Below are 17572 nucleotides of genomic sequence, written 5' to 3'. Positions count from 1 at the left end.
TTGCAACAGTGATATCTCAACTTGTGCTTATTTAATCTTTATCGTTTTGACCTTAATTTAACCAGATAAATATCATATATTTTTCTAAACTTGTGTGGTTTATTTTTTGTGGTGTTTTCACTGTGTTACTGTTTGATTTATTGCACAAATTCTTTACACATTGCCTTCAAAGTTAAGTCTAACTGCTCAGTGCCAAACTACCAGAGGGTGGGCACAGGAAAATTTGAATTGTGTGTGACTTACCCTGACTAGGATTGTGGTCCCTTCTTGGACCAGGGTGAATACCTCTGCCAACTAGAGACCCCATTTCTATCATCAACCCCCATGGGAACTCATAGTGGGGCCAGAAAAATTAAAGTATTTACGGAAGGTAACAACACAGTAATAAATTTGTCGAATAGAACATTGACATCTTGTGAACTTACAACTCTAAATTTAGGCCTCTCTTTTTGCCCGACTGGTAATTATGACTTTGTTGAAGGGACGCATTAAAAAGGAATGTTTAGGCATTTGAAAAGATCTATTTTGCCAGGTCAAAATGGCAGTTTAAAACTTCACCTACAGGCTGCAATGGCAGGTCTGAGACATACTTAAAAGGGCTACTAATGTATGTGGGCGGCACAATTGTATTTTGTAAGTTTGCGCCAATTTTGCATCAAAAAACAACGTAAATGCGGCGCTAAAAAAGTATAAATATGGGTCAATGGTATTTTGTAATTTTGCGCCGCCTTTGCGTAAAAAATGACGCAAATGAGGCGCTAAAAAAGTATAAATATGGGCCTAAGTACCTCACCCCCTGTTCAGAAGGAAAAACTCACAAGCACAGCCTATTCTCAGCACCTCGATTACTTGCTCTTCGAAGCAGAAAGCTCCTTGGGGTGACTTTCTCTGCAGCTATGCTTAGTACAAGTAAATTCAGCCATTCATTATTGGATGAATGGCAGTTGACAGTTTTGTTAGGCACTTCCTGTTAAATGTCAAAAACATGAGCTCCAGTGTGTTATTGTTTGTAGTTGTAAGGGAAAACCATCTACTTTTAAAAACTGAAGAGGCTTGTTGGAAGTGGGCGGGGTCCGCACTACATTGCAGCAGAGAGGTGTTTGTTTACGGGTGGTTATGCTGATAGAGCTATGTTCAGGAAGTCAGCATGACTTTGCCCGGTATCACACAACTCAGAGACTGAGAGGAGCACCATTTCTTCCTAGCTACTGCTCACTGGCTTCTGTTTCTTGCATGTATGAGAATGCACTGACCGTCCAATAAGTAGCACAGTGAGTGGGTTCATTTCTAGCTTACCGTGAGATCAGTTCACAGCGGGATCCTGACCTCTGTGCACTGGTTGCAGCTTGGCGTCAGTCAGAAATGGTGCTTCTTGCACATGTGAGAATGCACAAAGATGCTGTTAGTTTGCACCCTTTCTGCAAATGTCAATGTATGGTGTTTCTGTTCTGCACAGGTCAGTGATATCTGTGAACATGCCAGACAGAACTCCTATGATTGCACCCCCCCCCCCACCCCCTATATAGCATCACCCATCTGCTCACCATGGCTACAGCTCAGATCCAGCTGCATGCGCTCTCAATGTTGGTATGGACGCCTTGCGCTGTGTTGTTGTCGCGTGTCCCCACACCTGGGCCCAGGCTGTAAAAGTGGCAGGCAACAGAATTGGCTAGGACTTCCTAGTACTGATGTGTAAGAGAACAGATTGAACTGAACATGGTCGCAACAAATGAGCTGAGAGCTTAGCAGCCATCTTGGAAAGAAGTAAATAATATTTTTTTTCTGATTAGGTTGTCAGTACCTGCGTTCACGTCTTTGCAGTGCTGATTAATTGTGCAGGTGAAGCAGAGCAGCGAAATGTATTAGTAATTCCGTGTTACAAGAGTAGCGCACGCCAGCAGAATTAAAAATGCCACACACCCCTAGTTCAAACCTACTGACACAGACCCTGCAATGGCAGGTAAGAAATATATTTAAAGGGCTACTTAAGTGGGTGGCACAATAACTGGTACAGGCCCACCAGTAGCATTTAATATAGTGCTTGTTCTGTCTATGTAGATCTTTGCAGATCTGATTCCCTGAGGACGAACCATGGCTTTTCAGGCCAGTGTGGTGCTGCAAACAGCTACTTACAAGCTACACCACAACAGTTCTTATAGTCCATTCCTTGATGTACTGAGTCAATCAAAGTTCAATGTAAAACATCTGTGGGTGATGGAAATTTTATTAATCATTTGCAAAAAGAGTCCAATGGAATAACAGCCAATCCAATGAAACAGACAGCCAACACGTGTTTCGTCAACATGACTTTCTCAAGGCATAGTTATGGGTATAATGTTAGTCTACGCGGGACATACTCGTACGAATACTACTTATCACGGTTGCATTCATCAACTTAATTATATTATATCTCATGCTTTGACAACTGCAAACTCACTTCCTGCAGTGGTGTCTGGATGTTGGAAACTTTGCAGCATTCCCGGAACATTTGATTATACCCATACCTATGCCTTGAGAAAGTCGTGTTGATGAAACAGGTGTCAGCTGGATTGGGTGTTATTCCATTGGACTCTTTTTGCATGTGATGAATAAAATTATCATCACCCACAGATGTTTTACGTTGAACTTTGCTTGACTCAGTACATCAAGGAATGGACTATAGGAACTGTTGTGGTGTGCCTTGGTATATAAGTTTTGGATTCGTATAAGTTGGTTGATTCTTTCAACCGATACAAGTACACTCAAAGTGATTGGATGTTCTACCAGTTTGGCACCCCTGGCAGCACTATCTGCGATGGATGGACATTATATTCTTTCAGTTTACTATATGCAAACATAGGAGGTGCGAACCAGTAGCATAGCCACTCTGTGTCTGTATCTCATGCTACATACACGCTGCCCTTTTTATTTATTATTTACTTAGCATGATCGATACTTAATACTCGAGGTAACAAATTCACCAAACTATTTTTCTCTTGTTGAAGTAAGATCATATGAATTGCGAATTATACATCAATTAATGCAAACTTTTTTTATAGCTATTACATCGTAAGGCAGCAAAGTATTTATCACAGAATAGTACTCTCATCATTAAATTGTGTTAGGTTTTCAATGCAGTAATAAACAGTGCACTTTATGCGGTTTTAAACGTGGTAAAGAAACTTCTAACACTTCTACATTTGCTACCATCTCTCATTGTAAACAAATCCTGGGAGCACAGGACGAGATTTCTACAACGGTGATGTTTATGTTTTTTACACTTTACTCCTAATAACCTCAGAACGAAATCCTGAAGTATATAATGCATCACATTAAATACTAAAATGTTCTGTTAGAAATTCAAATAGATGCAGAAACACACGTATCTATTACAACGGACACCACGGACAAACTCACGTGAAATGTTCTTTGCTCACCTGGATAAGTCGCCTGCAAGTTGCCTTTTTTTCCTTCCGTCTCACCTGCTTTATGGCAAAATGTCCTTGCTGTCTGAAGGACGTGTTGCGTCGGCTTGCCTTTTGGCAATTGCTGCGATGCTGTACTTAGAGCTCTTGTGACAAGAGGTTTAAATTTGATTAGGCGAAATACCAACATCGTGTCTTCGCGCCCAAAACAAAAATCTTGCTGATACGTTTTGGGGAAATGGCCAAGTCAGCAGTAGCTTTGCTGCGTCTCTTGAATCCACATGAAAAGGTACAACTGCTTGACCAGGAACTAATGCAATATAAGACTTTCATGTGCACTGAGTGCACTTCCGGGTATAGTTTCAATTTGACCTTAGTCATAGTGACAAGCGCAATTGAATTACAACACCACTGTATGCTGAAAAGGAGTGTTCATGGAATTCACCTGAAAGCAATTAAGCTGTCTGTGTTAATTATACCTTTACACGGACTTCCTGAGTGCTCGGTACGTTGTTGACGGCTTTCGTGCTTTCTTCACCTAAAGTTCCTCTATTTGCCAATAAAATGTGAATTGGAATCAGACATAAAGCAGTTTAAAAAAAACTAAACTAAACCTTGTTTGGGTATCAGAATAAGCGTTCACAAGAGTGTGACGTTCCAATCCCTATTGGATACCAGTTGCGTCTCGCAGGGGAGAAAGGGGTTGGGCGGTAAGGCAGGGAAATGACAAAAAAATAATAATGACAATTTTAAAAAACAAACCTTCCCCGCCACACCGCTCCGTTGTCCTCACTGCAGGTACAGGCTCCCAGCCTGCCTTGTGGTCAATCCTAACGCTGCTTTCATGCTACTGGCAGCATGAAAGTAGCGTGAGGATTGGAGGGAGCGCCCTCACTTGGCGCTCCGAGTCAGAGTGGGAGCACTGCTTTGCCGGGGTGGAGAGAGCACAATGCACATGTGTGTTTGGCTGGCCCAAGATGGCCAAACCTACATGCACACTGAGTGGGAGTGATGTGCACTCCCTCTCAGTGCCTGTCATTGCCTGTGGCCTCACCCCTTTTACAATAAAAGCATAATAAACATAGTTTATTATGCTTTTATTGTAAACGTTTTGCAGCTTCAAAAACATAGTTTATTATGGTTTTATTGTACAAGTTTTGCAGCTGCTGGCGGGGGGTGATGCTCCTCTGCCATAGCAGAGGAGCCTCCCCTGTCGGATACACAAGTACTCTGATTGATGGGCCACACAGTGAGGATCCCCACAGTGAGAGTCACTCCCTATATTTTGTTAACCGGTTCTGTGCCTTGGACGAGATGATCTCGTCCAAGGCTACAGTTCCCCTGTGCCTTGGATGAGATCATCTCGTCCATGGCACAGGGGAACTTGGGGGCGCGCTAGCGCGCCCCCCGTGCACCCCCCTTCCCCCCCCAAGTCGGGATGGAAGGGGAAGACCTTCCCCTTCCACCCCCGACCCCCCCACCCCCCCTGTGACGTCAGCGCGCGAGCGCGCCCTGATTTGTCACAGGGGCCTCCCTAGTCGCGCTGGGAGCTCTGCTTCCAGCGCGATTGAAAAAGAAATGCAAAAGCATTTCTTTTTCAATCACTTGGGAGGCCCGGAGGGGCTTCAAAGGGAAGGAAAAGTATTTCCTTCCCTTTGAAGTCCCTCCAAGGGTTTCAAAAGCCGGATTGCTTGCAATCCGGCTTTTGAAACCTCACTAGACACCAGGGATTTTTTTTTATTTTATTGAAACTGACAAAAGGGAGCGACCCCTTGGGCAAGGGTCGCTCCCAGGGGGGGCATTTTTTTGAGAAGGCCTTTTCTGCCCCCCCTGGGGGCAGAAACCTCTAGGCACCAGGGACCATATATTTTTTATTTTTTTATTTTTTAATGTTTCATTTCTTTTTTTTTTGGTGGGGAGCGACCCCTTAGGCAAGGGTCGCTCCCCTTGGGGGAAAATTATATTTTGGCCATTTCTGCCCCCCTTGGGGGCAGATTGGCCTATTTTGATGAGGCCAATCTGCCCCCAAGGGGGGTAGAAACCACTAGACACCAGGGATTTTTTTTTTTTTAATTGTTATTGACAAAAGGGAGCGACCCCTTGGGCAAGGGTCGCTCCCAGGGGGGGCATATTTTCGGGAAGGCCTTTTCTGCCCCCCCTGGGGGCAGATCGGCCTACTATTAGGCCGATCTGCCCCCAGGGGGGCAGAAACCTCTAGGCACCAGGGACCATTTTTTTTTGTTTTTTTTTTATGTTTCATTTTTTTTTTTTTTTGGTGGGGGGGGGGGCAGATCCCTCAGGGCACCAGGGCAAATTTTTTTGTTGTGTTTTTTTTTTTGTTTGTTTGTTTTTTTCAGGATTGGGAGCGACCCATCAGGCAAGGGTCGCTCCCCTGGGGGGCAAATTGTATTTAGGCCATTTCTGCCCCCCTTGGGGCAGATTGGCCGATTTTAGGTCAATCTGCCCCCAAGGGGGCAGAAACCACTAGACACCTGGGATTTGTTTTTTGGCGCCAATGTCACGCAGGGGGAGCGACCCCGTAGGCAAGGGTCGCTCCCAGGGGCGGGGGTGGGGGCTGGGGGGGTGCAAATTTATTTTAGGCCATTTCTGCCCCCCCTGAGGACAGTTCGGCCTATTATTAGGCTGAACTGCCCCCGGGGGGGGGGGGCAGAACCCTCAGGGCACCAGGGCAAATTTTTTTGTTGTGTTTTTTTTTTTGTTTGTTTGTTTTTTTCGAGATGGGGAGCGACCCATCAGGCAAGGGTCGCCCCCCTGGGGGGCAAATTGTATTTAGGCCATTTCTGCCCCCCTGGGGGCAGATTGGCCGATTTTAGGTCAATCTGCCCCCAAGGGGGCAGAAACCACTAGGCGCCTGGGATTTGTTTTTTGGCGCCAATGTCACGCAGGTGGAGCGACCCCGTAGGCAAGGGTCGCTCCCGGGGGCGGGGGTGGGGGCTGGGGGGGGCAAATTTATTTTAGGCCATTTCTGCCCCCCCTGGGGACAGTTCGGCCTATTATTATGCCGAACTGCCCCCAGGGGGGGGGGCAGAACCCTCAGGGCACCAGGGAAAATTTTTTTGTTGTGTTTTTTTTTTTGTTTGTTTGTTTTTTTCGAGATGGGGAGCGACCCATCAGGCAAGGGTCGCTCCCCTGGGGGGCAAATTGTATTTAGGCCATTTCTGCCCCCCTGGGGGCAGATTGGCCGATTTTAGGTCAATCTGCCCCCAAGGGGGCAGAAACCACTAGGCGCCTGGGATTTGTTTTTTGGCGCCAATGTCACGCAGGGGGAGCGACCCCGTAGGCAAGGGTCGCTCCCGGGGGGGGGGGGCCTGTGGGGGGGCAAATTTATTTTAGGCCATTTCTGCCCCCAGGGGGGGCAGAAACCTCTAGGCGCCAGGGCACATTTTTTTTTTGTGTTTTTTTTTTTTTGTTCTTTCTTTTTTTAGAGATGGGGAGCGACCCATCAGGCAAGGGTCGCTCCCCTGGGGGGCAAATTGTATTTAGGCCATTTCTGCCCCCCTGGGGGCAGATTGGCCGATTTTAGGTCAATCTGCCCCCAAGGGGGCAGAAACCACTAGGCACCTGGGATTTGTTTTTTGGCGCCAATGTCACGCAGGGGGAGCGACCCCGTAGGCAAGGGTCGCTCCCGGGGGCGGGGGTGGGGGCTGGGGGGGCAAATTTATTTTAGGGCATTTCTGCCCCCAGGGGGGGGCAGAACCCTCAGGGCACCAGGGCAAATTTTTTTGTTGTGTTTTTTTTTTGTTTGTTTGTTTTTTTCGAGATGGGGAGTGACCCATCAGGCAGGGTCGCTCCCCTGGGGGGCAAATTGTATTTAGGCCATTTCTGCCCCCCTGGGGGCAGATTGGCCGATTTTAGGTCAATCTGCCCCCAAGGGGGCAGAAACCACTAGGCACCGGGGATTTGTTTTTTGGTGCCAATGTCACGCAGGGGGAGCGACACCGTAGGCAAGGGTCGCTCCTGGGGGGGGGGTGGGGGTTGGGGGGGCAAATTTATTTTAGGCCATTTCTGCCCCCCCCCGGGGGCACATCGGCCTATTATTAGGCCGAACTGCCCCCGGGGGGGGCAGAACTCTCTAGGCGCCAGGGCAATTTTTTTGTTTGTGTTTTTTTTTTTTTTGTTTCTTTTTTTAAGAGATGGGGAGCGACCCATCAGGCAAGGGTCGCTCCCCTGGGGGGCAAATTGTATTTAGGCCATTTCTGCCCCCCTTGGGGGCAGATTGGCCGATTTTAGGTCAATCTGCCCCCAAGGGGGCAGAAACCACTAGGCACCGGGGATTTGTTTTTTGGCGCCAGTGTCACGCAGGGGAAGCGACCCCGTAGGCAAGGGTCGCTCCCGGGTGGGGGGGGAGTTGGGGGGGCAAATTTATTTTAGGCCATTTCTGCCCCCCCCCGGGGGCACATCGGCCAATTATTAGGCCGAACTGCCCCCGGGGGGGGCAGAACCTTCTAGGCGCCAGGGCAATTTTTTTGTTTGTGTTTTTTTTCTTTTTTTAAGAGATGGGGAGCGACCCATCAGGCAAGGGTCGCTCCCCTGGGGGGAAAATTGTATTTAGGCCATTTCTGCCCCCCTTGGGGGCAGATTGGCCGATTTTAGGTCAATCTGCCCCAAGGGGGCAGAAACCACTAGGCACCTGGGATTTGTTTTTTGGCGCCAATGTCATGCAGGGGGAGCGACCCCGTAGGCAGGGGTTGTTCCCGGGCAGGGGCAGGGGGGCTTGGGGGGTCAAATTTATTTTAGGGCATTTCTGCCCCCCCCCCCCTCCCGGGGCCGGCTGAGCTAGAGGCCAAACTCCACAGGTAGGCACTTTGCAAAAAACACCTCTGTTTTCTGTGAAAAAATATGTTCTGTCCACGTTGTGTTTTGGGCCATTTCCTTTCGTGGGAGCTAGGCCTACCCACAGAAGTGAGGTACCATTTTTATCGAGAGACTTAGGGGAATGCTGGGTGGAAGGAAATTTGTGGCTCCTCTCAGATTCCAGAACTTTCTGCCACAGAAATGTGAGGAACATGTGTTTTTTTAGCCAAATTTTGAGCTTTGCAAAGGATTCTGGGTAACAGAACCTGGTCCGAGCCCCGAAAGTCACCCCTCCTTGGATTCCCCTAGGTCTCTAGTTTTCAGAAATGCACAGGTTTGGTAGGTTTCCTTAGGTGCCGGCTGAGCTAGAGGCCAAAATCTACAGGTAGGCACTTCGCAAAAAACACCTCTGTTTTCTTCCAAAACGTTTGATGTGTCCACGTTGCGCTTTGGGGTGTTTCCTGTCGCGGGCGCTAGGCCTACCCACGCAAGTGAGGTATCATTTTTATCGGGAGACATGGGGGAACGCTGGGTGGAAGGAAATTTGTGGCTCCTCTCAGATTCCAGAACTTTCTGCCACAGAAATTTGAGGAACATGTGTTTTTTTAGCCAAATTCTGAGGTTTGCAAAGGATTCTGGGTAACAGAACCTGGTCCGAGCCCCGCAAGTCACCCCTCCTTGGATTCCCCTAGGTCTCTAGTTTTCAGAAATGCACAGGTTTGGTAGGTTTCCCTAGGTGCCGGCTGAGCTAGAGGCCAAAATCTACAGGTAGGCACTTCGCAAAAAACACCTCTGTTTTCTTCCAAACTTTTTGATGTGTCCACGTTGCGCTTTGGGGTGTTTCCTGTCGCCGGCGCTAGGCCTAGCCACACAAGTCAGGTATCATTTTTATCGGGAGACTTGGGGGAACGCTGGGTGGAAGGAAATCTGTGGCTCCTCTCAGATTCCAGAACTTTCTGCCACAGAAATGTGAGGAACATGTGTTTTTTTAGCCAAATTTTGAGGTTTGCAAAGGATTCTGGGTAACAGAACCTGGTCCGAGCCCCGCATGTCACCCCTCCTTGGATTCCCCTAGGTCTCTAGTTTTCAGAAATGCACAGGTTTGGTAAGTTTCCCTAGGTGCCGGCTGAGCTAGAGGCCAACATCTACAGGTAGACACTTCGCAAAAAACACCTCTGCTTTCTTTCAAAATATTGGGATGTGTCCACGTTGCGTTTTGGGGCGTTTCCTGCCACGGGCGCTAGGTCAACCCACACAAGTGAGGTATCATTTTTATCGGGAGACTTGGGGGAACATAGATTAGCAAAACAAGTGCTATTGCCCCTTGTCTTTCTCTACATTTTTTCCTTCCAAATGTAGGAGAGTGTGTAAAAAAGACATCTATTTGAGAAATTCCCTATAATTCACATGCAAGTATGGTCACCCCGGAATTCAGAGATGTGCAAATAACCACTGCTCCTCAGCACCTTATCTTGTGCCCTTTTTGGAAATGCAAAGGTTTTCTTGATAGCAATTTTTTACTCTTTATATTTCAGCAAATGAGGGTGCAGCTCATTTATTGGCTCTGGGTTCCTCGGGTTCTTGATGAACCTACAAGCCCTATATATCCCCGCAACCAGAGGAGTCCAGCAGACGTAACATTATATTGCTTTCCATAATCTGACATTGCAGGGAAAAGTTACAGAGTAAAACGTAGAAAAAAATTGATGTTTTTTTCACCTCAATTTCAATATTTTTCTTTTTCAGCTGTTATTTTCTGTAGGAAACCCTTGTAGGATCTACACAAATGACCCCTTGCTGAATTCAGAATTTTGTCTACTTTTCAGAAATGGTTAGGTTTCTGGGATCCAGCATTGGTTTCATGCCCATGCCTGTCACTGACTGGAAGGAGGCTGAAAGCACAAAAAATTGCAAAAATGGGGTATGCCTCCTTCAAGGGAACCCACAAAGTCTGGGTACCTCTAGAATCCCTAGGATGTTGGAAAAAAAGGACGCAAATTTGGCTTGGTTAGCTTATGTGCACAAAAAGTTATGAGGGCCTAAGCGCGAACTGCCCCAAATAGGCAAAAAAAGGCATGGCACAGGAGGGGGAAAAGGCCTGGCAGCGAAGGGGTTAAATTCCAAATAACAGGATATTTTAAAAGTCTGATTTGCATATCTAATTAGGTAGATTAGGGTTTCCCCACCTAGCCCTGATGACTTGGCATTGACTCACTTGTGAGTAGATGAGGGGAAGAAACAAGTTGACATTGTGAACCGAGGATTCATTCACATCTTACAGGTTCCATCTTCATTTTTAACCTTGCCATGAGCTCTCAGTAAAAACAGTAAAAGTATTTTCATTGATGGCTTATAACCAATTTTAACCTCCCTTTTCCCAGTCTATTATTTTCATTTTATTTCTCATTTCGCCTCCTAACAAGGCTTAGGGCTTTGCCCGATTAGCAAAAGCAAAAAACACAACCCCCCTCCAATTAGATTCAATTGAGTAAAATCCCACACTATAATAGCATAAGGAAAGGTTACTGATAAATACTACATTTCAATTATAAATATTATGTACCAAACAACATCACCTATAGCCAATATCATTGTTTATTCACTTATATTATGATTGTAATTCCTTACGTCAAAAATAATATAATGCTCTTTATGTAGGACCTAAATGCCATGCACCCATCTCATACACCCATCATTCATACAGTCATACCACACACACTAACTCATCAATCTAAAAAACATAATTAAAGCAGAACAATGTTTTCTTCTCAATGGGATCCTATTGAGAATCCTGACTATAATGAATGACCTTTGAACTTTTCTTTATGTGGGATTCTACTCAGTGGAACCTAATTGGAGGTGGGTTGTATTTTTTGTTTTTGTTTTAGTCCTTGCCCCGCTCCTATATTGCTTGTTCTTAGGGAACCCTTATGGTAATTGTTGGACTTTTTTGCCTTACACAGGGTCATCCCCAGTCTTTTTGCCTCCTTCCTCCTGGTTTTTCTGACCTCTCGCTGTTGGCTCTAAGACTCTGAGCACTTTATCACTGCTGACCAGTGCTAAAGTGCAGGTGCTCTCCCATCTAAAGTTGGTATGATTGGCGTATACCTAATTGGCATATTTAATTTACCTATAAGTCCCTTGTACAGTGGTATCTCTATAACCAGGGCCTGTAAAATAAATACTACTAGTGGGCCTGCAGCGCTGCTTACGCCACCCACTGAAGTAGACTTTCAAACCTGTCTCAGGCCTGCTAGCGCAGGGCCTGTGTGCACAGTTTTCTGCCACAGGGACCTGGCATCTAAAGTTACTTGCCAGGCCCAGAACTCCCCTTTTACTACATGTAAGTCACTCCTAAGGCACGCCCTAGCTAGCCCTATGGGCAGGGTGCCATGTATGTAGAAAGGCAGGACACGTGCCATATTGCATGGCCTGTCCTAGTAGTGACAAACAGCCTAACATGGTGTCTCACTGCTGTGAGTGCTGCCTTCTCAAAGGATTGCATTAGAAATGCCCTGACTTATGTGTAAGGGGTATTGTCTGATTTATGAGGGGTAGCGTAGGCGTGTTTGGTATGGTTGTGATGGTGATAATAAATGCTGCTTATTGGTGTGGGTGTATTTTTTATTACTATCACAGAAATGCCAGTTCTAGAAAGTGCGCATTTATCTGTGGTTATGACTCTGGTGTTTTGCAGCTTGACTCCAATCCACGTCTGGGCAGAGTGACAGTTGGGGCTTTGTGCATACTTTTCAGACAGCCTGTACACAGGGAGGGTGGAGGTGTCACAGACGTGCATCTGCATACTGAATAGTCTTCCTGGGCTGAGAGAAGGGAGAGGCAGGGCACACCTGCATTTGTAAAGACTGTGCCCTGGCCTCACACAATAGGGTCGTTAACCCCCCACTGATGTTTGGAGCCTGTGCTGAAAGGAGAGAGGGGGCACTCCCAGAACCAGTTGTAACTGGCTGGAACCTCCTCTCCCTACCATTGTAAAACACTGTAAGAACTGACTATAAGTACAGGGGAATTTCCCCCACAATTTGAACACTCTTGGAAATTGAACCTGGACACAAGAAGCTGCTGAATGGATTCACCAGGAAACCACCTTGGACTGCTGCTGCTGTGCTAACCTGTGACCTGCCTGGTCACTAGGAGGAACTGCTATCATCTGCACCCCTTGTGCTGGCCTGTAGCTGGACCCACCAGCCTTGTGCTCCTTCCTGCTTCATTGTTCCCAGGGGCAGGGTGCCGTGGCCCCTGACCCCCTGTAACTTTTCCCTGCACGAGGAGTGCTGCCTTGATATCCCCTTTGCACTGAGAGAGCGCTCTTCTGTGCCCTCAGGCACTTCGAGGCACCTGTTTCATGCTCGAATCACCGCAGCAACCCGGGCTATAAGTATGGCCTTAGCGCTTTGAAAAGCGCTTCCTGGATGGCCCCCAGTAATCACGGTCCCCAGAGGGGCCCGTCAATGGTCTAGAGGAGGTGCGTGCAGCCCTCTTCTCCTCAAAAGGATGTAAGAGGCCCCCATTTTGCGCATAGGAGCACCGGGGGCCCCATTGTTCATCTTCTAGGCACTGGAGGTGCCTTCATCAAGCCAGGTACTTTTAAAGGAACAATATATAGAACATAAGTTCTTACTAGAGACTTCTCCTGATATATATATTGCCTACCTGTTTTTGATGGTGTTACATAAGTGTATGCAAATGTTCCTGTTATGGGCATGACATGCTAATATGTTTTTCTAACTTGCCATATGTTTTCTAATGTTCCTACTATGGGCGTTTTATGATATTCTTATGACAAGTGTTCTAATGTGATTACGTGTTTTCTGACTACTGCTTATGTTGCAGAATACTGAGTAACCTGTGTGTTATGTGTGACTACTGCTAATTTGCAGAGTAACTAATGTGTAATGTTCTGACAACTGCTAAGGTAGCAGAATAGTACTGATATGTGATGTTTGGTCTGGTAATTGCGTTGTGTACAATACAGTATATTTTCATATAATCTGGTGTTGTGTTTCCTTTGTGGTGGGGATATTGCGTCACATGTGTTGGGTGTGTTGTGCAGACGCTTTACACATTGCTTCCGGGTTAAGCCTGACTGCTCGTGCCAAGCTACCAAGGGGGTGAGCAGGGGTTATCTTGGACATGTAACTCCCTTGCCCTGACTAGAGTGGGTAAGTTCTGCCTGGCTGAGGTGCATAACCTAGCCAACCAGAAACCCCATTTCTAACAGTAATTATTCATTACCGGATTGGTAACTCTAAGGTAATGAGCTTCCTTGTTGGAGCTGCTGGGCTTTGTATCGCCCGTCCAGCAAGGACCTCGGGCCGATGATGAAGCATGTGACCTCGGTGGTGAGGGCCTGTGTTTCCGATAGAGAGTGCTTCCACTTTTTTGACCTGTAACTTGAGACAACAGAAGACTGGGATCGACCTTTTTCCGGAAAGGGCACCCTCTATTACTATGTTTATTTAGGAGATTGGGGGAGGTGTGCTGGACTGTATAATCCCCTCAAGCCCCTAATTTTGATTATTCTGAATAGCCCGTGTGTTATATTGAACAGTGGTAGATTCATATTATACTTGCTGTGTCTGTGGAAGGGAGATGCTTGTAGGTAGTTTAACCTGGGAGGGAAGGAGGAAACAAGTTCTCGGAAATATTTTAGAGCTGATTTTCCTACATAACATATTGGCAACATATTGCTCCCTTCTAGGATTTGCAGACCAGTAATTTAATGCCCCATCATCAGAAGATGTGTAACGGCATCGACCCACACAAAAATATTATTTACCCAGAATATGTGTAGTAACGAAAAACCAAACCTTCACTCATATTTAAAACTATTACAGAAACCTTTGGTCACACAATAAAACCCTCAAAATAATAATCGTTGGACAAGGAGAGGCAACTGAAGGAAGAGGTGGGATTCAGTTATAGACTGCATTTACGAAAATTGTGTCTTCAATGACCAATGCATAAGTATGGTTTCAACTTGTTATAGCAGCTGCTATCTCATTCTTCACATTTGATATCGTTGGCACTGCTTTTTCTATCCTGGTCTCAGTGGTCATGAAACCAGCAGCAGGAACAAAGAAACGGACAATGTTCTTTATTTGCAGTACTTTTCTCTCTCCCAGAGCCCCTTCACAGAAAATAGGGGTCTACTAATGGGGTTGGGATTTTGGGAAGGTATCTATAATGGGGTACCAGGAGGCAAAGTGCAAAATGTAACTTGGCCTACACTTGACACTTTGGTTAATCAATGTCCATGAGAGTAATATTTTGTGTTTATATTATTTTTTACAATAAAGTTCACAAGGAATATGCAGAAATATGCTGGTCATGAAATATTATAGTACCAGATTGTGTTGGTGTGGTGATACAGCTAAGGTGATTACATCACTACCATGTCAGAGAGGGGATGATAATAAGTGACTGGAGCATGAATTTCATGAGATGAGAGGCGTTAGTGTGGTACCATTTGTTCTCCCATTCTTAGTGTCCATGTCTGAATGTGGCTGTGTGGTTTGCGAAGTTGTACTGTTCAGTGACTTCTATGTTCCACTGAGGCACTGCCTGTGGCATTTTGGTTCTGTTAGGCTGGGATGGAAGTCGTCAGGTCCACTTCAATCGGTGAATAAATGCATCTGTTTCTGTTGGTAGCTGCCACGCCTGGAACTTCCTGACCATGTGTATATAGCTCTTGTTGGTAATGGTAATGTCATTAGAAAAGGAGATATGGCTCACAAATGCAGGTGACCACAGGTTTGTAAACTCCAGCTTTTTGACAGGTGGTAATAACTGCATTATGGCAGCCATGCAACAACTGAGAGGAGTAGAAGCATTGGGAACGGTGACCTGCAATTTGATTCATGGCAGCTGGTTACTGAAAGACTGTACTGTAGGTGCTACACAGCCTTTTGATCAATACCCTGTCTTCTGATGCCATCATTGTGTTGCTGCCTGTGGCCACTCAGAGTACGGTGCTGCAGTACTAAAACTCCAATGGAAATGCTTTTGGAAAGGTGGATTTCCCCTAGTCCTCAGTTGTATAGAAGGATGGCACATGATCTGGAGTTCAGTTGGCAGCCACTCAGGGAGGATTAAGGGGAGTGGGAGGAGGCCCAAAACTAGAGATAAGAAGGATGAAGTGGTAGCAAACCTATTTGCTGTGCAAATATTAGGACTTGTCGGGACCTGTGGAGTTCTTAAGGACTGTACTTGCAACAGAAAGGAAATAAATACAGGTGCAGCTTCACTGAGTTCAAACTTGAAAAGTGGCACAGTTTGTAAGTGCTATTCAGGACATGCATGGTAATAGCGCTTTTCAGTTTTACCATTGCAGTGTGGTCATCATTGTGAGATGCACACTAATGGGTAGGTGTATTTCAAAAGGTATCAACTTAGTGGCAGTTGTAATGTGCAAGATGTGAGGCTCAGTTAACTGTGTAACAACTTTGTTGATGTGCTCTACATCTTTAAACTGGCAGTGCACATGAGAACACTTATTATAATTGTAATTATATTTATGTAAGGTTTACTACCCCTGATTAGGCATGGAATTGGTTTGTGGTGAGTAGCACACTACTCCGGAACCCAAAAAGGATTAGTGGTGGAAAAGTATTAGTGAATATTTGTTAATTTGAGGGGTGGTAATGCAAGTCTGTTGAATGCCTTAGATAAGATAATGGAGGTAGAGAAGAGAGAAGAGTCTAGAAAGTGTTATTTGAGAGATCACAGTAGTGAGAGGAGGTTTGGGATAAAAAAAGGAGAGATGGAGGAGCAAGGAGTCTCTGGAAATGGATTAGGGAGATCATAGTAGTAAAATGAGGTTTGGGATGAGTCAATGGAGGGACATATGAGGGAAGAATTTAGAAATGGTTGTCTGGGAGATCATAGCAGTTAGATGAGGTTTGTGGTGATCGAAAGAGGGGTAGAGCAGAGAAGGGTCTAGAAAGGGTTAATTTGGATGTCATAGTAGTAGGATGAGGGTTAGGTGAATCAGAGAGCGGGGAAGAGGATATATTGGGAGAGCAATAAGGTGAGACATAGAACAGTGCATTAAAGAGAGTCAAAATTGTTTTGCTTCTAAGGTAGGAGTTAAGTAATGAATATATAGATACATAAGTAAATAGAAAGGGTATACATGTATAAGGAGGATATAATATTGAGATTTAAAGTTGTATTTTATAAACTCAGACGTTCAAGTGTTGGTGTACTTGAAGCTAATTTATTTGTGTACTTTTATACCTATTTTTTATTTATGTGTTTATATTTTCTTCAACATTTCAATAGTGAAGCACTTGTAGGTAACATAGTTACGATAATATTTACATACTTTGATAGATAAATAAAACGGAGACCAATAAGCATCTATTCAAATTACTTATCTGAAAACTATGCAGTGACCTATATACATGTTAAGCATAGAATAAGATATATATATATATATCTATCTATATATATATATATATATATATATATATGTGTGTGTGTGTGTGTGTGTGTGTGTGTATGTGTATATATATATAACTATATGTGATAATATTTACCTCTGTTAAGCAGACTTAACCCCTTCGCTGCCAGGCCTTTTCCCCCTCCTGTGTGGAGCCTTTTTTTGGCTATTTGGGACAGTTCACGCTTAGGCCCTCATAACTTTTTGTTCACATAAGCTACCCACGCCAAATTTGCGTCCTTTTTTTCCAACAACCTAGGGATTCTTGAGGTACCCAGACTTTGTGGGTTCCCCAGAAGGAGGCCAAGAAATTAGCCAAAATACAGTGAAAATGTCGTTTTTTTCAAAAAAATTGAAAAAAGGGGCTGCAGAAGAAGGCTTGTGGTTTTCTCCCTGAAAATGGCATCAACAAAGGGTTTGTGGTGCTAAAATCACCAGCTTCCCAGCTTTCAGGAACAGGCAGACTTGAATCAGAAAACCCAATTTGTCAACACAATTTTGGCATTTTACTGGGACATACCCCATTTGTACGATTTTTTGTGCTTTCAGCCTCCTCCCAGTCAGTGACAGAAATGGGCATGAAACCAATGCTGTATCCCAGAAACCGCAACATTTCTGAAAAGTAGACGAAATTCTAAATTCAGCAAGGGGTAATTTGTGTAGATCCTACAAGGGTTTCCTACCGAAAATAACAACTAAAAAAAGAATATTGAAATTGAGGTGAAAAAATCTGCAATTTTTCAATACGTTTTACTCTGTAACTTGTTCCTGCAATGTCAGATTTTTTAAAGCAATATACCGTTACGTCTGATGGACTCTTCTGGTTGCGGGGATATATAGGGCTTGTAGGTTCATCGAGAACTCTAGGTACCCAGAGCCAATAAATGAC

At 45.2% G+C, this 17572-nt stretch overlaps 1 protein-coding gene across 1 annotated transcript in view; it reads right to left on the bottom strand.

The window, feature by feature from the left end:
- Nucleotides 1-3749, bottom strand: part of LOC138264426 (protein FAM162A-like) — a 178916-nt gene extending 175167 nt beyond the window's left edge. The window contains exon 1 of the mRNA XM_069212542.1: nucleotides 3417-3749. Coding sequence (XP_069068643.1) covers nucleotides 3417-3594 — 178 coding nt within the window. The 5' untranslated portion in view covers nucleotides 3595-3749. The remainder of the gene's footprint in view (nucleotides 1-3416) is intronic.
- Between the last annotated feature and the right edge of the window lie 13823 nt (nucleotides 3750-17572).

The sequence above is a fragment of the Pleurodeles waltl genome, chromosome 2_1, assembly GCF_031143425.1.
Source record: "Pleurodeles waltl isolate 20211129_DDA chromosome 2_1, aPleWal1.hap1.20221129, whole genome shotgun sequence".
NCBI lineage: Eukaryota > Metazoa > Chordata > Amphibia > Caudata > Salamandridae > Pleurodeles > Pleurodeles waltl.
This window is presented reverse-complemented; position numbering and strand designations above follow the sequence as displayed.